The sequence below is a fragment of the Halichondria panicea genome, chromosome 5 (assembly GCF_963675165.1).
Source record: "Halichondria panicea chromosome 5, odHalPani1.1, whole genome shotgun sequence".
Classification (NCBI taxonomy): domain Eukaryota; kingdom Metazoa; phylum Porifera; class Demospongiae; order Suberitida; family Halichondriidae; genus Halichondria; species Halichondria panicea.
Window position 1 is genome coordinate 4,792,884 of NC_087381.1, and position 25,830 is coordinate 4,818,713.

Here is a 25,830-nt window from a genome sequence, read left to right on the forward strand (position 1 = left end):
AGTGACGTAGCCAGAGGGGGGCAGAGGGTGCTCCAGCACCCCCCTCTGGCCTCAGACTCTGCTCCACAAGTTCCTTAGCTAAGCTATACATGTAGCTAGCTAGCTAGCTGATATGAGCTCTTATGTTGCGATCAACTCAAAACTCCACCTCCAACTAGCTAGCTCCACCTCCAAATTTCATTCCAGCCAGTGCACATGCGCAAAGCCACGTGGGCTGAGCAGACCAAGGTCCCCCACAGAGTTGCAGACTATTCAGCAGCTATCACCATCATCATCATGTCACTCTTTCAGTTGAGCCCAGTTCACAGAGCAGCACTGCAAAACTGCAAGTGGCTTGCCACCCTGTCCTGCTAATTCACAAGCAGAACCTGGTTAGCAGCTGCATGATTTAATTGTCACAACTCAAAACAATGCATTTTATAGGACATAATTCAGATGAAGATGTGGCTTAACCACCAGTACCCTCAAAGCAGCAGTACCCTCATTTCTTTAGCCAGATTGCGTTAGAATCAATCTCAGAGCATATAACAACAAAAATTTTCTGGGGGAGTGCCCCCAGACCCCCCCGTTGGGGCGTATTTTGCACCGCCGGAGCGCACTGGTAATTCAGACAATCCATTCATCCAGCACCCCCCTCTCTCAAATCCTGGCTACGCCCCTGGCTACCATGCAATAGCTAGCGTTCTAGTGCAGAGCTAACTACTAAGTAGAGTAGCAACACTTGGTGAACAAGTTTGGCTATGGACTCTTCTGAAAAGGCTAAGCAAAACTATAGGCATAACTCGAGAACGAAGCTTTATTTTGTAAATTCACAAATATACCAAGCCAAGAAAACATGACTAGCATCTCTTACTTGCACTTCATTGATCCTTGAGCAGCTGAAACAGTCTACACACACACACACACACACACACATGACCGTATACCTCACTTGCGCATGCGCACCGAGGCATAACTATAGTATAATACAAGGCTAAGTATGTACTACTAACATATAGAAGGTTGATTGCCTCACATGAGATCAACTCCCATGAGATCAACTTTGCATGAGGTCAACTCTCTATAGAATCAACTTTTCGAATGATCAAATTCATAGGATCAACTCAATTACAAGAATCAAATATAAAAGAATTTATTTACAAAAGTGAAAAAGAAAAAAAAGAGATGCTCTTAATGGCTGATAAATATACGCCATGCCTCCTGTGTTAAATTGGTCAAACAGTGTCTTTTCCTTCTCTTTAATTCTGCGTCTCTGTAGCCGAGAAGTTTCAAAAATGTAACTCTGAATCTTCGCTTTGGTCACTGCCTCCTCTCTCTGCATGTCCATTTAAATTAAAGATGTTTGGGTGAGGGTTGCTAATGACTTTTTTCATCCCTATAGAATGCCATCCCTCAACATGGTTGTTGCATGGTTCTAGGTTGATGCTGATTGAAGTAGTTCCAGTGGAAAGTCCTATAGTTCATCAACTCTTGGGATGTTCGGAGCATCCAGTTGGATGGCAAGCTCATGCTCGTTCTTTACAACTACACTCAAACCCTCAGAAGTGGCTCTTGCTGGGCAACCACCTTATGTTTTTGCACCTCCAGAATTGATAATTTCCGTCTCTTACTTTTGTATAGATATATACCCCTCCAATTGAAGGTTCTTTCCTCCTCGGTTTGTCTTGATGAATTGAGCCATCATCATGATGTTGCAAATTAGTGCATAAATTTAGTGGCTACTCAATATACCTGTCAACCTTTGGCACAAACTGGCACATGTACTATATAGTAAAGAAAGGTCAATTAACACAGCTTTAAAAATAGTGAATTTCTGGATTTTAAGATTGGAGTTGATTTGAGTTGATTTCAGGAGTCGAGTTGACTCCATGAAAAGTTGATTCTATAGAGTTGATCTACTGAAAGTTGACCGCATGCAAAGTTGATCTGGTATATGTTGGATCTCGTGCATGGGAGTTGATCTCGTGAAAGTCGATCTTGTGTGCACACACCAGAAGGTTCTATTATATCTTAATATATCCTGTTTACGTTCTAGTGATTTCCTAAATCACATTACCACATTACCACACAATGCATGAGCACTGTTAAATTTTTTCTAGTGTCTACAATGTGCTTGTATCCACAGTTGCAGTGAATGAGGCTGGAGACACCCTTTTTTCCAGTGCGTGTTCCCGTGGTGACCTGGAGATGATCAAGGCTATCAACAAGCATGTTGATCTAAAGAGTAGGTGTTTATCAGTACTGTTACGTTGTTGATGATGGTCTTCCACAGAGCCAGTCAACAAGGCTGGTGACACTCCATTCTCTCTGGCCTGTGCTAATGGCCACTTGGAGACAGTCAAGTACTTTGTGAATGAGCATCATTATGATCCTAGAAGTAAGTTATCATTGTACGTATACGTTACGTTGTTGATGGTGGTCTTCCACAGAGCCAGTCAACAAGGCTGGTGACACTCCACTCTCTCTGGCCTGTGCTAATGGCCACTTAGAGACAGTCAAGTACTTTGTGAATGAGCATCATTATGATCCTAGAAGTAAGTTATCATTGTACGTATACGTACGTACATGTGCATATTACACATCCTTGTATATAGCATTCTATATATACATGCATAATAATTGTATGTTGTGGCATCACAATAAAAAGAATAATCTACATAATTATTATTATAGAGTTCAAACTATATGAACTAATGCATGCATGTGTGCATGTACAGGTACAGTCAACAAGTCTGGTGACACTCCACTCTCTCTTGCCTACAAAGGTGGACACTGGGAAGTGGTCAAGTATCTCGCCATCACTCATCACTGTGATGCAACAAGTAATTTCCATCTTATTTTCACGGTTGTGAATGACCTGTTGGTTTTATTTTATTGCAACTATAAATTTGGGGCTAATACTCTGAATTGTACATAAATACCGATAGCAGGTAAATTTGAATTCACTGTTATTGGCGGTTTTTAATTTGACTCATGCTGAATCATTGATCTCATGCGATATAATGGGACTGAGTATCAAGCTAAACATTGGCATTTGGTGACCCGCCAAATTTACTCACTATAATTATATATGCATGGTATTGTGTATAAAATTTCAGGAGGGTATATCAGATTGTGGAAAATCCATTTAGGTAAAAATGGGGGTGATCGTAAAAGTATGTGTAACATCAATTACCTCCGGTCTTTCTGGACAAATTTTTCTTATCAAACGTTAATTATATAGTTAAAGAGAAAGTGTGACCCTTTTCTGGATCTCAGACAAGACACTAGATAGGTTGACATTAATTTTGTGTGAATATCCTTAACTGGTAATTCCGTGGTAAAATTATAATCCAAATTTTAGTTTGTTTTCCAGTGTGTGCATGTGTGTACAATTGACTCCTTCATACTTACAAGAATTGCTTTGGTGAAGTACTGCTGGAGAGCTCATGCCAACTCAACCTGCATGCTTTCACCATCAACCACCAACCCATATCTTGTTCAGTTCCATAATTATACTCTTTTACAATTGTATATTTATTAACATATGCATGTAACATGAGAATTATTATTTCGTTGGATGCTTGCATGTATATAATTATGAATAAACGTCGTGTTGAGTTGCAGCCAATACCTACAGAGTTATGCTGGGACATGCATGATTGAGTAGCATAATTATGCAAATTACCAAGTTGAGTTAGGCTGCATGTATAACTATACTAGTGTCTTATGGAGTTCACCAACATTTTAATTACCATAATTCACATCTGCATGTATTCAGGTGTCCTCTTGCTAGCAGTAAAGCATGAGCAAGATTCAACAGTGGAGTTTCTTCTGGCAGAATGCCACAGCGATCCGAATGTGATCGACGAAGAAGGCAAGACACCTCTCGATTTGGCCAACGACCCTAGGATCATAAAGCTCCTCCTGAAACATGGAGCCAAAGCTGCCAATGTCTACAAGGAACACAGCAAGCTCATTGGAAAGCTCTCCTCTGAGCAACCCCCACACCTTCCTCTGTCTGTGTTCATCATTGGTGATGGTGGCGTGGGGAAGAGCACTCTGTTGAAGTCGATTCTGAGCCCAAAAGGGTTTTGGTCTCTATTCCAGAAGGCAAGACCAGTAGATGACGTCGATGCGAGAACAGTGGGGATCATACCGTACGAAATATACACCAAAGATTTTGGGAGAATCATCTACTTTGATTTTGCTGGCCAGAAAGAGTTTTACACGAGCCACTGTGCCATTCTGGAGAATGCTGTTCAAACCTCACCACCCATCATTATCCTCTGTGCTAAGCTTGTAGAGAATGAGCAGGCGATTATTGATTCCATGAATCGTTGGTTGACCCTCGTCCAAAACCAGTGCGCCAATCTGAAAGGCAAAGCACATGTGATAGTAGTTGGTAGCCATGCCGACCAGGTGAAAGAAAAGGGAGAAGATCCACAAGCCAAAGAGAGCATCTTTGCCCCCGTAATCAAGCAATTCCAAAAGTTTGAGTTCAAAGAGTTTATTTCAATGGATTGTCGCTTTGCTGATTCGAATGATATGACAAAAACAAGAAAACAGATTCAGAAAAGCTCCGCTATTCTCCGCTCTCCAGAAACCATCAGCCTGAATGCTCACACTTTTTATATCTACCTTGCCGAAAGCTTCAAAGATGATCTTGCTTTGTCGTTGGGAAATGTCTACGCAAGAATTAAGAGCGATCTTCACAGGCCTCTGTCAAAACGCAGGCAAAATATTCTCTCCTTTATTCCCAGTACCATCCCTCACCTTGTACAGATCTGTGACCAGCTGCATAAAAGTGGTCTCCTATTGTTTCTCCGCAATGACAGCTCTCCAGAGAAGTCTTTCTTAGTGATTGACCAAGCAACACTTCTGTCCACAGTCACTGGGACCGTGTTTGCTCCTGAAAGTTTTCGCCAGCACTGCAAGCTAGCTTCAAGCACTGGAGTGGTATCTTTGTCAAAATTCAAGAAAGCATTCGATGGCTTCGACATAGAGATGCTGATTGCCTACATGTCACATTTAGAGCTGTGTTTTGAAATTATAGACGAGCAAGTCTTGGATTTCATTTCGAAGGAGATTGCTTCTTCCACTTACAGAGATGCTTTTGTTCCTGAGTCTGACACTCGATACCTCTTCTTTCCAGGGCTTATTCGAATTGAAACTCCAGAGCAAGCATGGGAAGAATCTCAAAGCATCAGGTACCACTTTGGTTGGATACTCGAAACATCTCAAAATTCCGAATTTTTAGATCCTCGCTGCCTTCAGGTTCTTATTCTGAGGATAGTGTTCACATTCCGACTTGCCCCTGCCGGCAGAGTACAGCATGATATCCCTTCCCTGCAAAGATTCTGCTCTGTGTGGAAGAGTGGGATCTGCTGGTGCAACGATGATGGGATCACCGCACACCTTGAGCTTGCTGAAAATGGCCGATCTCTTGTTCTCAAAATGCACACCGACACAGTTCGACCTGAAGGTCTGATTCATCGCTCCAGAATTGTGAGCACAATCCGTGAGACTGTTGAAAGTTTTGGCCGTAATGTGAGTGTGATTGAATCAGTGATTGATCTAAATCAAGTTGTCAAGCATCCTCTGAAAAATCCCTCTGACCTTACACTGGTCAACATCAATGATATTGCAGCAGCTGTTTCCTCCAATAAAACAATGATAAAATCAATGCGACAGATTGCCCTCACCTTCAAGCACCTCTTACAGTTTGAGCCGTACGCTGGGCTGGATCAAACCACCATACAGTGTATCCACAGTGATAGGAATGCCAAGAAAGATGAGAAAATATCCAAAGCTTTCATATCCCATTGTTCCAACCAAATTACCGACCCCGAAAGTAAAGATCTTGATCAAGTAATTCGAAACAGTCGCATGTACAGAAGAATTCTTAGCCATTCTAATGTCAAACTTCAGTCGGTCAGTCCCAGACAGGAGATGGTCCAGGCCCTTGAGACGTGGAGGAGTGAGACTGAGGGAACTTACAGCTGTCTGAGGGAGACTCTTAACAAGTACAGCGTCTTCACTGGGAGAAACCCTCTAGTGAGTTCAATTTAACATACCTCCTATTATGATTTTACTACTGCTATTCATGTACATACAGGACCTAGCTGGTGTGGCTCATGATGATATTGATCCCTCTGTGTTTAGTAACAGTGGTGATGAGCAAATGGTGCGTTGTCTGTATAATATACAATCCTTTTGGCTCCACTTTCACGAGTGCTTCTTATTTTATATACGTAAAGTTTTCCCCAGACCATGCTTGTTGTTTTGAAACTATAGTATTATTTTCTCAACATGTAGAGTATGCTACATGTATGTGTATATATATAGGATCCAGGGACTACCAGCCTCCATGAGTTGATGGTCAAGCATGGAGTCACTGACAAGCAATTGGATAGAGAAATCAATGACAAAGACACTGCCCTCATATCTACACACTTCGATGATTTTGAAAACTACATTCACCGACTTAAGTTGACTGGAAATGAACAAGCTGACGTAAAGAAAATCTCTCAAGTTAGTGGCAATCAAGTGACAGTGATCAACTGTTTGTCAATCTGGAGGGGTCACGAACCCAGCGAAGCAACCTTCAGAGCACTGATTAGGATCTTATTGGATCTGAGGAAGGAAGAGATTGCTACCAAGATCTGTCAGTACTTGAAAGAACAGGTATATTATTATGCAGTGATTAATTGTATTCCATCCAACATATTCAGCTATAGTGTTGACATGCAAGCGGCTTGTTGTATACAGTGTGCTAGCTCATTAATTTCCAGCCCATAAATAATTTTATACCAGGAATTCATGTGCTTGAGTCACTAATACACTCTTTTCATGCAGACCCAGTGATCTATGAGTACTGAGAGTGACTGACTGTAAAGCTAGAGCTATGTATAGGACTCTTGTACACAATAGACATGTCATGCACTGTTAATTGTTTGTGTGTTTGCTTTTTATGTATCCAATTGCCAGCACTCTCTACATCTGTTTCATCTGTTTAACTCTTGTTGTGTTATTGATCTTTACCTAAACAAACTCGATTATCAGTAGGTTTTACATAGGATTGGCAGTGGGTTTGCCCGTGTTTAGCAATATTTCAATTATTTTGACTCATGTTCAAACTGTTCTATCTCTGCAGGGGAAGGCCACATCAAGGAACTGGCTAGACAGATAGTTTATTTAGCCTTTTATCTCTTTGTATCTCTCATTTTATTATCCATGAACGTTTTAATGAATGAATATTGTCATTTTGCACTATTTCGACATTTCACTGCTCTTTGTCTGACTGAGTAAGTGAGTAAGTAAGTGAGTAAGTAAGTTTCTTGCCCAGCATTTGCTCCAAGTACAGCCATCTCCAGGACATTCTGCACAGGGTTCCAAACGACTACAACCTGGATTACAAAGCGCTTCTTCAGATTTGCGATTGCTTCCATCATACATAATAAGAAGGAGAGGGATGGGAAACGGAGCACGTGCGCACAATCACTTCTGTGTAATGCCAAAAGGTTGATCCGCGTTGCGGCTCTAGACACCCCGCCAACCCAGCGGGAAATGTTATTACTATCATTCACAGCTCCCCACTGGGACTCTTAGTACTGTGCTGAGCATCCACACCTACTGTGCATCATATAGAAGCGTTGTGTATCTCACCAAGAGCTTGAAAACTTTCAAAGGCAGTTTTTTGAGTGTTGTATTACCGTTTCAGCTCTATCTAGTGGCTTTGTGTACCTTCTACAAGGAGAGGCTGTGACTACAGCCCAAAATATTAATGATTCCCTCTTTCTTAAGTAGCTGGGCATTGTATGCAAGTAAAATCAAAGCCACTTGGCTATAGGTTGGTAAGTAATGTTCATTTTTGTCTTAGTAAGCTGGTTTTTAAAAAGCAGACTTTTGTGTACCCATTTAGAAAGTTACATCAATGATTGAATGTAGGTAAATGTCTCATTGATATCGTTGGTTTATCGTATCGGCACAGTAATTTACGACAGAACTTTGCTACATTTCCATAATTCTCTATCATGTCTGTGACTGTACTGGAATACTCAACGGTACAGACAGTGCTCCTCTCAAGAATTTACCTGTCCAAGTTGCTTTTTACTGCTTGGAGGGTCTCGCTAACTATTGCTGCTACCTTGTTGTGACTGTTCCACTAGCCATTGCTAATACATGGAGCTCAGTAGCTAGATTATAGCCTAGTACTAGCTAAAAGCATGAAATAAAAAAGAAAACATTGACCGAAACGCAGATTGTCAATGCTATTTACGTAGCGTTTCCCATCCCTCTCCTTCTTATACAAGTGCAAAAAAACATTTTGAAAAAATGGAGAAGAGTATATAGGGTTGGAAGCAGAGGAGGTACAACATAGGTTGACCTTTTTGCTAATGAGTTACTCCCGTATTGCATTCCTGCAGCATGACAGGATGTCACGCCCACATTTACCTAGAGGAGGTGTGGCCTTTCGTCATAATTTATCATTAAGTTTCACGGAGGAATTGTGAGTGTACGGAGAAAGAAGAGAATATACGGAGCACAACACCAAAACTTGCTCTCCTAGCTAGCTAAAAGACTACAAACGATCATAGTACTCCACAGTAGTTATAAATAATGCCTAGCTATATCCTGTGACATAAGAAAATGAATAGCATAGTCATTGTTGAAGAAATAAGCTATAAACTTACAGTGTAAGAGTTTGTTGCGCTTTCTATGGCTCCTGTGTTAATGTAACACTTATAGTAGATACTAAGATTGATAAACTAGTAGAAAATGCCTCTTGGAGAGACTCCAGAAGAGATAAACACAAAGAACAGTAAAATAGCGCTGACGGTGCATAAAATACCTGCTGAGTCAACACAAATATCATGTGGGCGTGACATCCTGTCATGCTGCAGGAATGCAATACGGGAGTAACTCATTAGCTAAAGGTCAACCTATGTCGTACCTCCTCTGGTGCATGTGCATTGAAGTAACAAAAAGTTCGAAAACAAGATTGTGGGTTGGTACCGTATATCTTCTAATTTATCGGACACTTTTAATTACCCTGGACACTCTTTTGGGCAATTTTCGTTGTTCTAATACAACGGACACTCCAGTGCTTTAATATTACATTTGTTCTAAATATCCGGACAATACTTTGAAAAGTAGAGTTTACATTCACAGACAGCTTAGAGTGCTGCAGTTAGATAGCTTTGAGTAGCTAGTTTTAGATAGCTAGTGCAACTATTCAGTCGCACACTGTTCTATTAAACTTAGCTAGCTCGCATGCAGCTGCTTGCTTGTTCTAATTATTCCGGACACTTTGCATGCTCTATAAAAATCTGTTCCAATTATACCCGGACAATTTCCAAAATAATTATTTTTTACTGTCCGATAAATTAGAAGATATACGGTATAATAGTCTTTGCATGCTCCAACTAGTTGGGAGTGGGGCTCAATCTTTACGATCTTTAACAGCACTACTTCTCGTTCACCTTTTTCTTTATGCGAGGCGCTCGATCCCCTATTTGACCATCAATTTGCATGTGTTTCGATACAATAATAATGTATTTGAATGAGACTTTTCTTTCCACCAGGGAGGACCAGCACCGAAACACATAGTGTATAATTACAAGAGTGCATGAATATAGCACTCCTGAATTTGAGACTCTACAGATGAGCCCTGCCCACCAAAACTCGAAGTAGTGCTGGACCCAACTGTTAAAGATCGTAAAGATTGAGCCCCACTCCCAACTAGTTGGAGCACGCAAAGACTATACCAACCCACAATCTTGTTTTCAAACTTTTTGTTACTTCAATGCACATGCATGCTCTTCCAACCCTACTCTTCTCCATTTTTTCAAAATGTTTTTTGCACTTGTTTGCAAACTTTTTTCACTGCATGCATGCATAGAGTGGTCCTGGGAGGCCACGTAACTAATCACGTTTTGTTAATGGGCGGTTTTTTTAGGGTTACCCATCTTGTGCGCTCCAACTTTTTGGTTTGAACAGCTTATCCAACATGCAACCATAGATACAGTATAGCACGAAATTTTTGAGGCGCTTATATTTCGTGGATTGGCCTCTAAAAGCATTTCGTTGCACAATGTTCGCGGAATGACTGCTTACCGGAAGCCACGCCTTTGCACGTTATAGCAGGTAATTCTAATTAAAGAAAAATTTTCATGGACTTAATTTTCGTGTATGATTGCTAACCCACGAAATCCGTGAAAATTAAGCCCCTCGAAAATTTCGCGCTATACGGTAGTCTACTTCTCACCATTATTTTTTTCACAAATACACTTGTTTGTATACTTTTTTTTCTTATAGGTACCAGCACATAGATTCTATGGTGCTACCTAGATCAAATATCTTCAGTAGGTGGCATTACCATAGTACTATGATAAAAAAGAAGGCTTCAACAGCTAGATCTAGCTAGCCTCGATCCCAGGCCGATCCGTCTCCAATTGAACGCTGGGTCGCCTCCTCGGCCTGGTATTGATTGTATCTGGGCGTGACCGGAAACTGGTAAGTATCAAGAGGAATGCTGTAAAATCTTCAACAGTTGGCTAAAAATACAGTGATATAATGACACTACAAATTTGTAGTAATGTGCATAGTGTTTACCTTTAGTTGTGTTAATTAACTCATTTCCTGTGGTTAACTTTACTTCCTGTATTGTACTTTTCTGTTATTGTGGTTTCTGTTCGTTAGTAGGTTCTTTCTGTATAGTTGTCTTTGTTCCCTTTGTGCCTAGCTATAGGGGCCTGCTCCAGGCTGCTCTTTGTGTATGGGAGCCTCTGCTCCACTGCCTTTTGTCTTGTACATACTTATACCTTTGTTCTTGTGCATTTTATCAGTTGTTGAATACGATTTCACTAAACTCAAATGTCTGCATGAACCTGCGACATAACAAAATTAATACTGTTATCTGTAGAGTGTACTGCGTCCATAATAAATGCAGATGTTTAGAAGCGAAGATCTCAAACAAGAGCTTCCAGAAAGACTTAATAAATACTGCGTTGGATATGCCTGCTAAGCCTTCAGGTGGCATAACAAAGATTGTGTGTTCACAGTGCATCAAGAGACAGTAGAATCCTGACGTCACTGGTCAGGAATAGTAACCACAAGTGTTGAAAGAGCCATTCCACGTCAGTAGTTTTAGTGCAGGTAGTTTTATAAGATCGGCCCCTTGGGAAGGACACGAGTGGCACTGGGGCATCCTCTTTCAATGAGTTCGCACCCATCAGCTAGGAGGAGTACGACGGGGGTTGGAGGGGAAGGTTCCATTTTGCTCCTGTATACAAATTAGTATGAACTTAAATTCACCATTCCACTATAGATTTTGTAACTCACAGTGATGGTCCACACAAAACTAGCCTCGATCCCAGGCCGCACTTCCTTGAAGGCCGGTGAAGGAGGCTAACACAACACCAGTGCCAGTGCCGTAATGTCATATCTTGATCCAGATACCAAGGATTGGGCTATAGGCTATATAGTGTACAATTTCCAATGATGAAAGGGTATTATTGATTTATATCACTCACCTTGACAATACATCCCAGGCCCAGCCACTTGTGGACACCCCTGCATGAGCATATAGTATACAAGAGATCAATGGCCAGAGTCTGAGGATAGACTCTACCAAGTGTACCTGGCAATCAATGGTCTAATCAAGCGCTTGTATTAAATTGTGTAGTCAATCAAAGGTAGCCAACTGATAGCAGAAACTTTAGAACCTAGGTCTGTTCTTTCACAAGAGTGATGCTCCTTCTTCCTTCGCACAAGACAGCTCCTCACACTCTAGCTAAGCCTATATCTCTGACAAACTAAACTTGCAAAGAATAGACCTATGACACGGAGTTCTTTGTGATTTAACGGTGATTTTACGGAGTAAGTATGCTTACATACACTATTAGTGTTTCTATTCGCTCCACCTTGCTCAGGTATTCGCTCTTTTTTAGCGAATACCTGAGCAACCACAGCAACCACAGCACATGCCCAGATACACGCCCAGATACAATCAATACCAGGCCGAGGAGGCGACCTAGCGTTCAATTGGAGACGGATCGGCCTGGGATCGAGGCTAGATCTAGCAAGCTAGCTGTAGGCTGATCGAATTTTTATTTGCACTGTTGCAGTGTCTGTCATGATAATTATCATAAAGTTCTTGGTCTTGTATATAGATGCATGCAATAATCATAAGCCATATGATTATTGCATGCATCTCTGCAAGACCAAGAACTTTATGATAACTTAAATTTATGATAAAGGGCAGAATAAAAGCTGCTCAGATAAGAGCTTGTGTCAACTTAACTTGCATGCGAGGAGCTAGCCTAGCCTCCCCTTCACCTAAGGGATTGGCTTTGTTCACTCGATGTCAGGAACGGAAGTTATTTAACCACAACCACACCCCTCGAATTCTTCACATAATAGCTTCAGGGGGCACAACATTCATAAAGGAGTAATGGATGATGCTGAAAGCCTCCTAGAGCTGTACTGTACAGCTCTAGGAGGCTTTCAGCTGTACTTTACTAAGTAGACTACTATGAGTACATTGGTACCAGGACTCCAGTGAGCAAGCTATAGAAACAGGTGCAAGGTGGACGACGAAAACAGATTGTTACCAAAATAACATTAAAATAATATTGTTATTACAAATATTAATTTGTAGGTAACCATTTAGGGCAATTAAATAATGTTCGATAGTATCCCATTATTGTTTCGAGCATTCAAAAGCAGCATTGCGGTGCCATGTCAGTATAGTTTGGTCAGCACAGTACTTTACTTTAACATCTAGTCGAACACGTCTCCAAGATACATGCACGCGTACACACAAAGTGGGCTGTCCAGCACACATTCATGTATATGAGTTGTTACTTCCCATCATTTGCTGTTTCATTGAACCCAGCAACCATTCACTCGGATCTAGAAAACAAAGGCAACAAAAATTGCAGCTCTAAAGTATTCTTAACAGAGAAGTGGAGACAACAAAATGTAGTAACATATACGATACTCTCGGAGACATGATAAGGCACTAAGACATGCAGGTATTATGTCGTCACATTTCAAACATAATACTTGATACATGCATTCTTTGATACATTTTGTAGGCTAGGAAAAATTACTGGAATAAAACGCTTCATCTAGTCTCATCCACAAAGCAGATTTCTTTCACTACACGTTATGAATGTACATACGTACTTTCTGATTTCTGATTCAAACAGGGAGAAAAGAGGAGAAAAAGAGGTGCAACGAATGCTCTGAATGTAAAAGAAGATTGTGGTTTGTGTCAAACATGCAAAGACAGTCATGCTGTTGGGGGCAGTATACGCAAAAAACAATGCTGTCAACATAATTATAATTATATAGAAACTGTGTTTAAACAGTTAATACGCAACTTAATCGTTGATACTCACCGGCACAATGCAGGCATCTTGTAACCAAGACAATCTTCTCAGAGTATTCGTTGTACCTCTTTCTCCCTGTTTGCCATAATCAATCATTTATATATCTCATGCATTTACATGCAGGTACATTCATTAAAGCGTGTAGTGAAACAAAGAATTTACTGCTTTGTGGCTGAGATTATAGATGGACTCAGCAGGAGCGTTTTCTTCCAGTAATTTCTCCTTAGCCTACAAATGTATAAGGAAATTAATTATAATAATTATGTTTGAAAAGTGACGACATACCTGTCTTAGTGCCTTTATCCGTGATAATCTCTTGAACATTATGTTACTACATTTTATTGTCTCCACTTTCTTTCCCAAGAGTACTTGCTTTAGAGCTGCAAACTTTGTTGCCTTTGTTTCTTAGATCCGAGTGAATGGTTGCTGGGTTCAATGGAAACACCAAATAATGGAAGGTAATAACTTATATTAATAACTGATGGAAGGTAATAACATGTACATGAATGTGTGCTGGACAGCCCACTCTGCGTACGCGTGTACCTTGGAGACGTGTTTGACTATAGAAGTTGGTCCCTTAAAGTACTGCTGATCAAACGAGTGTTGCAAGCGTGCGCTTGCTAATGCCTCTCGCCATGTTTTTGCTTTCGCTCAACAGTATATTAGAGTGTTATAGAAGAGGTAAATACTTTGCAATGTGCTTTGATTGTTTCACAAGAAAGGGGTGTCCACAGTTAATTGATCGTCTTAAATGGCCTGTAGCCAAACAGTGGGAGCAAACCTTTGTCAAAGGCATAGACAGTGATAAGTATTGAAGACAGAATTCAATCACAGAAAGTAGTATATCTATAACAAGCAGTCTAAAAAGAGTTATCGAAAAGGTTGGTTTGTCTTACCAGGACCTCAACAAAGAAAATTGATTTCTGCCAGGATCTGGGGTTCAAAATGGATTCTCTTACACGTAGTATATTGAGCGCGCATGCGCATTACATCCAGGAATAAGGGGTGTGTCTGTAAGTTCAAAAAAAAAAATAATAGCTACTGAGCAGTTACAGCTGGAACAGACACACAGACAGACACACACAGTCAGCTTTACCGTAACCCTCGTGCGGCTACGCCTCGAGGCATAACTACTGCTTTTGAATGCTCAAAACAATAAATCAGTGGGATGCCATCAAATGAAAAATTCTAAAACACCGTTACCGTATTCACCTGAATTACCGGGACACTCTATTCTAAGGGACACTTCGGACTTACGTAATTTTTTTCACTCTATATTAAAGAACAACAGGAAATGTAAATATTTTTAGATGTCCCGATCTAATTAGAACGAAAAAGAGCATGCCCCTAACGTCAGCTCGATAGACACTCAAAACTGATAGACACTCAAAACTCTTAGAAACTCTCTAGATTCTACTCTCTGGCACCGTAATATGTCACTGACGGTTGAAGACACCACTTTGTAGACATGGAACCCGCGTACACAGCTTCTAAACTGCGAAAGACATTTTAGCTGCAGAGCTAGCCTCGGCCTGGAATCGAGGCCGTGTACGTACCTTAAATGGGGAAATATTTGTTCTAATTACTACAGGACACCCTAATACAAGGGACACTTCGAGTTTAACGTAATTTTTCTTGCTCTATTCCAAGGGACACTGCAAGCCGTAATAATTTTTTTGTGTCCCGGTAATTCGGGTGAATATACGGTAACGATACATGTTCTTAACTTACTGTCATTACTTACTTTGGTAACAATGTGAGTCTGTTCATCGTCCATGCACCTGCACCTGCACCTTGCTCACTGAAGTCCTGGTACTCATAGTACAGTAGAGCTGTGCAGCCCTAGGAGGCATTCAACATCATCCACTACTCCTCCATAATATTGTTGTGCCCAGTCCCAGTGCAACTGCTGAAGAATTCTAGGGGTGTGGTTGTGGTTAAATTTAACTTCCGTTCCTGACATCGAGTGAACAAAGCCAATCCCCTGTTAATATCACCATTCCGAAAGAGTGTGTATATCCCTTTACCGGTCAAAATGTTGTAATTTTTACAACAACAATCTGGGAGGGAGCGTGCTATCAACTTGTGAATATTGCACGATATTGGATTCTGTGGCAGATTGGATAGTATCATGAATGCGATTATCCTTTGAAGTTCTGCTGAGCTGTTCAATTAGGACACTTAAAAAAAAAAAAAAAAAGTTTAAAACAAGCTATACAGCATGTAGGACTGAGTAGTATCCATTGGTAGACCCTCTGGACTATCTTGGTAGCCATAGAATATTTTCGAAGAGGAAGCCATTTTGTGTACACAGGCACTTCACAAGTGGACACAAGCTCGCTTAGTTGACCAGAGTGCAGCTTTTATAAAGGCCACACATACTTCCATCGAGGCAGCAGCAAGGCATAAAATCGATGGTTAGTTTGTGCACAGCCATTGACCTAGACTCGCAAGCCGTCACTGTTGCAGGCGAACAGTAGACTGGTCAAACTCCGTGTTGAGACTCGTGTAACGTTTGCCACGATATTTGTGGCAACTAACCGCATGCGGTTACCACAAGATCAACGATAGTGACGTTTCACTAGAAAACTCTACGTATCACATGCAGTATACTGACGTCACGAAAACCGCAGCCACTTAAAATATTTTCTGATATGCTGACTGTGCAACACAAGTCTCAACACGGAGTTTGACCAGTCTACTGTTCGCCTGCACAGTGACGGCTTGCGAGTCTACCATTGACCCACGCCCATCTCTACAAGCCATAGCCACTTCATTGGGGGCGGCGATATCATCAAGCTAATTTGGTGGGTTGGGCTCAGATGCAAACTAAAGTGATGGAACTGTTCCAGATTTTCCAGATTGTGTGCGGCTGAACGGGAAAGGGATATTGCAGACCACTTCCTGATGACGGTTCTGGAGTTCCTAGATTTGGCAAACAACCAGTTGGAAAGAACAAATTATCGCAGATCATTCCAGAAATGTGTAAAGCAGCTGGTGTTAAGGGTAGAAAAACAGGCCATTCAGGAAAGGTCACGTGTGCAACCACACTCTGCCACCATCATTTCAGTGATCAACTGATTAAAGAGCGAACTGGCCATCGCTCTCTTGAGGCTCTACACAAATACAAAAGAACTGGTTCAGATCAACAATATGAGGTGACAATGGCCCTGCTTCCCAAACTAGAAGGCAAAGAGAATATCCATAATTTAGAGAAGACTCCATCTGTAAAGAATGAGGACGATAAGGATGATGATTTCATTCCATTAAAGAAGAAACCCAGGACAGATGATTTCAAATCTTTGTTTAAAACCTCTTCTTTAACCAATTGCACCTTTAACATTCAACTTTCTAAGTGATAATAGCTTTATTGTGTACATAGTTATTATTCAATATGCTTGTATCATGATTGTTTGAAAAAGTGTGCATTAACAAACCAACTTATTAACCAACTTAAAGCACACTTAAGTGTGGATTAAGTTATGGTCACCTGACTGCTTTCAGATAAGCTGATTGGCTGGAGATCATGTGATCAGCACTAAAGCTACTGTATACGCATGCTCACCACCGATGATGTTATTGAAGGCCAATTCCACATTGGTGGCGTCTAGAGCTGATGTCTAGATCTATGAATGCATACCCGTTGGTATCTGCAAGGGTTTAGAGCACATGTACACGTATACATGTATATACACGTTTATGTATATCAGCATTTAAAGTGTGGTATAATTGTAGGCAATAATTATTAGTCTACCTTGTATACGTATAAAAATGAAAGAGCCATCATTGCATGGTGTACATTGTCGTATAGTTATGTCTAGCTTTTCTGATCATGGATTGATTGATGACAGTATGACATACATTATAGTAGCAGGAGATAGCAGAAATGGATGGAATCATCTTGCTCTTTACTACGGAAGCCCGTAGGGGCCATTCAGTTCCACTCTAAGATTCCAATCTAGAATGCACTTCCACTCTGAAATTCCACTCTGGAGTGCACTTCCATTCTAAAATTCCACTCTGGAATGCACTTCCACTCTGCAATTCCACTCTAGAATGCACTTCCATTCTGAAATTCCATTCTAGAATGCATTTCCATTCTGAAATTCCATTGTGTTATTGTCTCCATCCAGTGTGAAAAATGGCTGTAGTGAAGTTAATATTTTGAGAGTGCATGCATGGGTATTCTTACAAGCTAATCCGGCCTGTGTTATTTATCTTGTTAATCCCCAACAGCTACTGCTTGTAATAATTATTCTGAAAAATAGTTAGGACACAATCAAACAACCACTGTTATACGGTGACAGCATTGGGGACATGAATGCTAATGATCTGTCTCCAACACATGCACACATTGATATAAATGTTACAATAAACGCTAAATTTCTAGCTGTAGTTTTAATATTCATAGCTGCCAGTTCTGTTACTAAGTGCCTGAACACGTATACGCGTACAGACCAGATGATGTCAATTTGACCTTTGCGGTCTTATACCTCCAGGCTCCACTCTGGTTGAACTTCAAAGAGGGCAGAGCTGGTGGGCGGGACTTTATCCTGCATTGAGGACACTATACTCCCATGCACACTCCTTTAAGGATATACAACGCTGAATTTCAGTAGCCCTTAATTGCTACAGAATAGTAATTTAAATAATATAACTATACTTGCATGTGGGAGGTCATAAAAAACATGCACCATGCATTCTCAACTGCAGAGTCCACTAATAAATACTATACACACACACAGTAATTATACCATACTCACAAACGATTTATCAGAGCAGTTTAGTCACTGGTAGACACGATCTTGGTACAAGATGAGGCCGACGCGTGATATCATGTGATTGGCACAATGGAAGTGCACTCCAGAATGGAAGTTCAGAGTGGAATTTTAGAATGGAAGTGCATTCCAGAGTGGAATTTCAGAGTGGAAGTGCATTCTAGAGTGGAATCTTAGAGTGGAACTGAATGGCCCCTACGGGCTTCCGTACTTTAGCTTCAAAAGTCTACAACTAGAGATGGTCTGCTGTTCTACATGCTGCAATAATTGATTGCTGCTCTAAGCCACACACACTTCGTGAGCTCAAGCTAGTCAGAAAGGGGGGGCACGTGCCCCTTGTGCCCTGCACTGGATCCGCCACTGGATATATAGCACAATGGAATTTCAGAATGGAAGTGCATTCTAGAATGGAATTTCAGAGTGGAAGTGCATTCTAGAGTGGAATATTTACGTGGAACTAAATGGCCCCTACGGGCTTCCGTATGTTCTTTTGCGTGCATGTCAGAAACTAAAGAAACCATGCAATATTGTACTGTATAACACCAGATTTAACACACACTTCTATAATGGAAAGTCCCCTTTGATATATACGTCAGTACTGTACAAAGTTAACATTGATTGTATGCTGTCTTACACTATACAAACTACAGGGAAAGGTAAGAGTGCTCTGTTATATAGTGAGTGTATTCTATGGCTGGCTAGACTGGGTCAAGCGTCTTATGGAAACTGTGGGCCTTGATCCAAAAAGTAAACAGACATTTTTCTTCCTTAATACTGACCAGCTCTACGTAATTATTATAGTCTTACTTATTGAATCGTGATACTCAAATCCATTTAATATAGTCACTATAAAATATACCTTTGGTGTAAACTGCATGTTCATATAATTATATAATAATTATAGTACAAGGTTTCGCCTATTAAAATTGAATACCATAATTATTGCTCGGTACACCTATATAGAGCCAGTCAATAAGGCCGGTGACACTCCATTCTCTCTGGCCTGTGCCAATGGCCACTTGGACACAGTCAAGTACCTAGCGAATGAGTATCATTGTGATCCTAGAAGTAAGCATTGTATGGCACATCATACATTTGCTGATCACTATATAAGTACACTCATTATGTGCAGGTACTGCCAACAAGGCTGGTAAAACCCCATTCTCTCTGGCCTACGAACATGAACACTGGGAAGTTGTCAAGTATCTCAGCATCAGTCGTCACTGTGATACAACAAGTAATTTCCATTTCATTTCTAGCCTGTTAATTTTATTGCACTTATTAATTTGGTCAGATATATATGGAGTGATTATAATTAAGAGCATGGTACTCAGTTTTTTAACCCTATGATGGCAAAGTAGCTAGACTTCCTACCTAGGGACCATTACCAGACTCCCACAATTTTCGTTATGTTCTCTTCATTGGAAGATTATTGCTGACATAACTTACAGCCAATGAAATACAGCCATATGACTGCATGTATTTTATGTCTTATTGCTTCTATTTACTCGTGATTCATCATCATTAAGTCTCACTATAATTAGAATAATTATTATACTGCAAAAAGCGCAAGATTCCGGATTTTGCAGCCATCGAAGAGCTAGTTTAAGCAACAAGTCGTCTCCTATATACATGCAGATGCTCAGGAGCTTTCCAGGTCCAAGCGTTGTGCATTCAACGTCCCTTGCTGGAGTTGTAAGCTTCTTGGCTAAAGTGTATATCTAAACCATACCCATGCATGGTGGCCTATAGTCGTCTTGTTGGAGAGTATAGTCTCCTTCCCTGAAAAGAAGGCCTGCTACTGACTGCTTGTACATGCTTAAATAATAATTTTGCCGTAAACTATAACCAGTAACTCTACATCTCATGCTTTTCCTAGCAGTAAAGCATGATCAGAAGTCAAACGTGTAATAATTATGTATGACCTTATTTGAACTATTGGTGACTTTGGCCTGCTTACCATGCAATAATGAAAGCACTGCGGGTGCTGATGCCTCGGTGGAGGTGCCAAAGCTACATAACATAAAGCTACTATACGTAATATCATGATGAACAGTTTTGCATGCAGGCAGGATCCAGCTTCACAGAGAAAACTCGAAGAGTGGGTAATGATCGACCATGATTGTTATAAAACGATCGATGCAAAAAGTTTAACAAACCTTCAAAGAACAAGACATGCACTCACAAAAAAACTATAGTACTAGGCACAGCTCATGATCATAATTATAGGCTGCATTATTTCTTAACATTATGATACACACAATCACAAAGGATGCATGGAGAAATGATGATGTTTACAAACACAAAACATAATTTTTGTAAGTCTGACGACGTTAAGGTAGTGGTGTATTTCCATCACCAGGTCACTGTACTACACAGCTATTGCACGACCAATCGTAATGAATAACAGTATCCCTTCCCTCTGTCATTGGCATGCCAAACTTTTCCAAAGGGTCTTGGCAGATCCTCTATGTTCTGAGTACCCTGGGAAAGCAATTTACGGGTAAGTTTTAATTAGCATAATTATTTCCAAAACTATACAGGTTAGCAAGGAAAAATTTTTCTCAAGGCACATCGGGATCATTAGACAATAATATTATGTAGACCTAAACAATAGTGATGTACAATGTATTGTTAACCAGCAACTCCCCCGCAAACAAATGTACTTACAAATTCTTCTTTTCACACTTTTATGTAATTAATATTCAACAATAAACAGCATAATAATATTCTCAACTTAGCTATGCCTAAGGCATATTTCAATGCTTCCTCTACACTGTGATCACTCTCAAGCAACCATGGCTACTTCCTAGCTCAAGATATCCCCCCACAAAGTTTCATACCTTCAAATTCCCAGCTAAATACATGTAAAATAGTGCTACATGGACCTCTGAAGATCAAAGAAATTAGGTAAATGATGTAAACCATACATTTACTATGGATAATGTACATACATACTAGCTCTGCCAGTGCTTACTGCAGTTTTCTTCAGTTTCCTCTCCTCTGTCTTTCCAGCTGGCTCGCAATCAATCGCAATCAATACTTGCGGAATGCAACACGCATGGTGTCAGAATTCTCTATAGGGCAATACATTGGTCACCTGAGATGTTTCCAATCCCTCCCCTCTACTATCTATGGTAATATTGTAAGAGTTGCGCCTATTAATTATCATGCAGCTATATGACATTATTCTGAAGTGGGTGCCAATCTATAAACTCCTGGTAGGAGGATGAACGATACATGCTTGCGGTTGTGCAACCGGAAGTGCAACTTGCATGCTGTAATCTGCATAATTATAGTTGCAGCAAGACCCTCCTTTCTCAACAGAAGATCGGGCCATGCCCAACTACAAAAGGTATATTGACCTTAAAAGGACACATTATAAGTATATTGAAATACGCATACCAAATCATGTCGCCTGTATCCACAGATTAAGTTCACTCCTTCGTGCCAATGACAAATACTGACCATAATAATTATAATATAACTCCGGACTCAACAGCAATTGCTGACTCTTGGCCGAGTTATTTGGTTAGTTATTGCCATTATTGTAATCCTTCTGTATTCCTCTCATCAAGAACATCTGAGAATGAACTATGTTAATGCTATTATGTTACTATAGAGAACAAGACGTCTAGCAATACGTGCGATTGACCCTTTACACACAGCCTTGCGGGAATCCTTCATTCCAGACGTCCTTACTCTGCATGTACCTGGGGTCCTGGGCCGAACGGTCTATGGCATAATAGAGGTACACTAATGAGCTTGTGTAGAATACCAAAACTAAGACTTTGTACTACAAAGTGCACTGTGAATTATGGTTAACTCTATAGATGAAATTAGAAGTTAATGATCAGTTGCGTAAAATAATACATTATAGCACAGGTTTTCCATTTGTAACACAAGGCTAATTTCTTCCATTTTAGACGGGCATCACAAGTTGGTGAGATGGAGATTTGTGACATGCATTGATGGATTCTCACGTATGATTGTTATAGAACGTGCATTGCTCAATAGCAATAAGGCATATGAAAAAGGATTTGAAGCGTTGTTCAAGGAAACAGCAATTACCTTCCACTTCTGTAATAAACCCAGTCACTTCAGGCAGGACTGCAGAAAGTTTCTAGCATCACAGAAGATTAACGAACTGAGACAACTCGAGACCCCAATGGATGTCACACTTGGTGATGGACGGTGCCTAAAAGCAAAGCTGAAGGGACAGTGAAGATGGAGACACTATACTGCCAGATAGAAGCATCAAGAAATGCAAGCTGGAGAATGTTCTGTTTATCCCGAAACCGTCATAAAAAATTATACAGTCTACTGAGCATATCCAAAACATCCGACTCAGCAAAACTGGATGTGAGGTTTTCAACAAATAAAAAAAACGGTCAATTCTTCGCTACCAAAGACCAATCTGCGGAAGAGAGCAATTGACTAGATATATGGCACAGACGATAATTTATAGTCAATTTGGAGAGGCAGCCTATGAACAATGACAAATACAATTATTGCAGGCCCGGATCTAGGGGGTGGGTTCAGAGGTTGCAACCCCCCAAAGACTCACAAAAACTACCTCAACCTATACACTTGTGTGCTTGTGGCTAATTATAAATCAGCAATGTGCATGGTTAACTTACAAGCTGTGAACTATATGAAGTATTTTATAGTATCTGTACAAGTCCAGGACACACTAAGTAGTAAATACACATTCATTCCACACATACCATTCACATGTAGCTATTATGTATACATGACAAGGCACCTAGCTGAATATAGTCATAGATAGTACTGTTCTATCCATGATATAGTATAGTTTGTGCACGTTTGGATGTCAATTTCAATCATGGATAGAACAGGAAAGGGATTGGAAACGACCAGGCCGCCCTGTGTTAACGGGTGAAACACTCCGCGTTATGATTTCACGCTCGCGAATGTTTTTACCGTACTCAGGTTGTATTTCAACTGTTTCTAGCTCTCCTATCCACTAGCAATCACTCAGGGGCTGGGAGGTACTCTAGAGAAGTAAGTTTACACCACTGACAAGCTCTAAGTCCGTTGTCTTTACTCTGTTTTTACTGAGTTTAGCTTGAATTACTCCACGTCAACTTTTCTCTTTCCCTGCTGTGAAGCCGAAACAGCAGCATTGCTTGACTTGAATTGGTTAGACTATATTCCACAACAACATGGGGCTCAAAATCAAATTGAAACAGAATTCTTATTTAAACTACGTGCACTCGCAATAAACAAAAATGTTCAATTCAGAGTCCTACTGCATAGCTTTACTCATAGATCACTGGGACTGCATGTAAAGAAAGTATACGTAGTAAATCAAGCATGAATTCCAAGTAACTGATTATATAAGCATGGGCTGAACTAGCACACTGTACAATTATATACAAGCTTGCATGCATATTTGAAAACTGCAGTCACTGTGCGTATAGATACACCTTTTCTTTCAAGTATTGACAGATCTTGATAGCAATCTCTTTCTTCTTAAGATCCAATAAGATCCTAATCAGTGCTCTAAAGGTTGCCTCGCTGGGTTTGTGACCCCTCCAGATAAACAAACAGTTTATCACTGCCACTTGATTGCTTCTACTTAAATAAGTCTCTCGCCTCACGTCAGCTTGTTCATTTTCATTCAACTTCAGTGGGTTGAAGTAGAGCTCCACATCATCAAAGTGCATAGCTACTGGAGCAAGATCGTCTTGTTCAATCTCTCGATCCAACTGCTTGTCAGTGACTCCATGCTTGACCATCAACTCATGGAGGTTGGTGATTGCTGGACCCTATACAGATAAAATGTTGAGAAAGTCATTATACTAGCTAAACAACCAATGATCTGGGGTAAACTCTATTATACAACTGTATACATTAAGATAGTCTGAATTCAGCGTGCATGGGGCCAAGGGGGGGGGGGGACAACGCACCTTTTGATCATCACCACTGATACTAAACACAGAGAGATCAATATCATCGTGAACCACACCAGTAGGTCCTGTATGTACATGCATGAGGATATTATTATGTTTCTGTGACAGCGATAATATCAATGTTTTCTCCTACGTGTAGTTTGTTTGCAACACTCCTAGCATTAAACAATATGCCTGACTTCGTGGAATGGAGTGAATAGTTGACGCTGTTTGAGGAGGAGTTGAGAGTTGTGGAGAGATGGTGGGTAGGTAATGTTGCATCCATTGATGTGCTCAGAGATAATGTGGTGGTAGCATCCCTATATAAGGTAGTGCATCCGAGTAGCATTCAGTTCAGTGATTACAGCACCATGCAGGCTCGGTCAGACTTTGAAAGACTGTCATATTTTTTGTCATCCACATGTCTAGACACTTGGTGTGATATCAGCAGCAGCAGTGTTCACACTCAGGTTGGTTTACTTGCATAGACAAAGTACACAGTGACACACACTGCAGTGCTGTGGCTCTGGGGCTGCATTTATTGGCCGGTACAGAACCCGCTAGCAAATTGGACCCCGCTGCGCCACTCCTATTACCACGCCCATTATTTAATTTCACTTCCGGTATTTCTCGTTTCTCTTTTAGTGGCCTAACACACGTCATATCTAAATGTGGGCTTGCCCAATAAACCTGTAAAGTCAAGCTGAGGGCAAGACAACAAGCAAATCATCACGCCTCTGTAGCTGAGTACATTAATTGGCTGCGTTTCTGACAGACTCAATCTAGGATTCTTGAAAGGGGGATTCCAAGGTTCTGCGCGGTGTTATTTTACCTAAAAAAAGGTCGTCACTTCTTCGAAACAGTGAGCATGCGCATTAACACACCGAATTTTTCCCTAAAAAAGGTCCTCACTTTTCATAAGTAATCTGCATGCACTACGCTGGATAGTTTTTTAGCCTTCAGAGTCACTGAAACTGCACAGACAAAGCTTTGCAGGACTAACAAGGACTAAAGGTAAGTGAGAAGTGCATGTGAAAGCTAGTAAGAAAGGAACAACTTGCTAACTAGTTGCTTGAGCCTCCCACTCATTTCTTTCTCAAAGGGGGGTTCAATTGAACCCAAAGAACCCCCTCTGGAACCGCCACTGTGTTGATGCATGCACTGTGTGAAGACACTCAAAGCTTGACTAGCTAGCTAGCCCATGTAGGCCACCATGCTATAATTATATTCTTTAGGGTGGTTTCGTCTGTGTGTCTGGTTTTGCATGCAACTTTTCAGAGGGTTCAAAACAATATACGGTACTGTGTATAGTTAATTATGTAGGTGTCGCTATGTGATTATCATATTAATTAGTACAAGTGTATCGCAGTGTACTCTTATGGGGAAGGAATATGTACACAGTACAGGTATTGAAAGTAACATCTTAAGGTCCTAGTGTGAGAACAGCATGCATTGTATATACATAATCGTAGCATTTAACGCCTTCTGTGTAGTGTCTGTGTGTACATAGAACACTTGTAGTGTGTGTGTGGGTGGTGTTTGTGTAAACTGTCTGGATCGTTAGATCCATGTCTAATTACGTGTTTGTGGGGGCGTGTCCTCTGAAAGGAATGAGGTGTCCCTAGTGTGTGTATAGTTAGGTATTAGGGTACCTTACATTCAGGTGGTCCTCTGGTGTGTGTGATTATATAGGGTATAGGGTAGCCTTTTGCTGAGGTGTCCCTAGTGTGTGTCCCTAGTGTTTATGTGGTGAGAATT

General features: G+C 40.7%; 2 protein-coding genes and 2 long non-coding RNA genes across 20 annotated transcripts in view; 1 reads left to right on the forward strand and 3 right to left on the reverse strand.

The window, feature by feature from the left end:
* The window catches only part of LOC135335879 (uncharacterized), an 88,729-nt gene that overhangs the window by 30,530 nt on the left and 32,369 nt on the right, over positions 1-25,830 (forward strand). For 2 of the 15 annotated variants that reach the window (XM_064531518.1, XM_064531522.1), the window contains 4 exons: positions 2,126-2,224; positions 2,273-2,377; positions 2,430-2,534; positions 2,718-2,822. The exons of 2 other annotated variants lie outside the window; for them this stretch is intronic. In XM_064531518.1, the coding sequence (XP_064387588.1) occupies positions 2,126-2,224; positions 2,273-2,377; positions 2,430-2,534; positions 2,718-2,822 (414 nt within the window). Of the gene's footprint in view, positions 1-2,125; positions 2,225-2,272; positions 2,378-2,429; positions 2,535-2,717; positions 2,823-3,760; positions 6,037-6,097; positions 6,167-6,327; positions 6,667-6,837; positions 7,033-7,135; positions 7,270-24,970; positions 25,087-25,830 lie in introns of those variants that run through there. 11 more of the 15 variants (XM_064531525.1, XM_064531526.1, XM_064531527.1 and 8 more) reach the window with 11 other exon arrangements.
* On the reverse strand, positions 10,891-12,068 carry LOC135335767 (uncharacterized). 2 transcript variants are annotated; one of them, XR_010394612.1, is made up of 4 exons: positions 11,624-12,068; positions 11,517-11,556; positions 11,326-11,460; positions 10,891-11,266 (listed from the first exon to the last, which is right to left on the reverse strand). It is a non-coding gene; the product is annotated as an uncharacterized LOC135335767 (long non-coding RNA). The 2 variants fall into 2 exon arrangements; XR_010394611.1 differs by having other exon boundaries at positions 11,517-12,068.
* Positions 12,269-16,248, reverse strand: LOC135336167 (uncharacterized). Of its 2 annotated transcripts, XR_010394786.1 has the most exons (6): positions 16,123-16,248; positions 15,124-15,820; positions 13,665-13,805; positions 13,542-13,607; positions 13,389-13,454; positions 12,269-12,897 (listed from the first exon to the last, which is right to left on the reverse strand). It is a non-coding gene; the product is annotated as an uncharacterized LOC135336167 (long non-coding RNA). The 2 variants fall into 2 exon arrangements; XR_010394785.1 differs by having other exon boundaries at positions 12,271-12,897; positions 13,389-13,607; positions 16,123-16,247.
* On the reverse strand, positions 22,989-24,883 carry LOC135336075 (uncharacterized). The gene is made up of 3 exons (XM_064531866.1): positions 24,091-24,883; positions 23,608-23,949; positions 22,989-23,459 (listed from the first exon to the last, which is right to left on the reverse strand). The coding sequence occupies exons 1-3, from the start codon at positions 24,172-24,174 to the stop codon at positions 23,451-23,453; spliced, it is 435 nt and encodes a 144-aa protein (XP_064387936.1). The 5' UTR covers positions 24,175-24,883; the 3' UTR covers positions 22,989-23,450.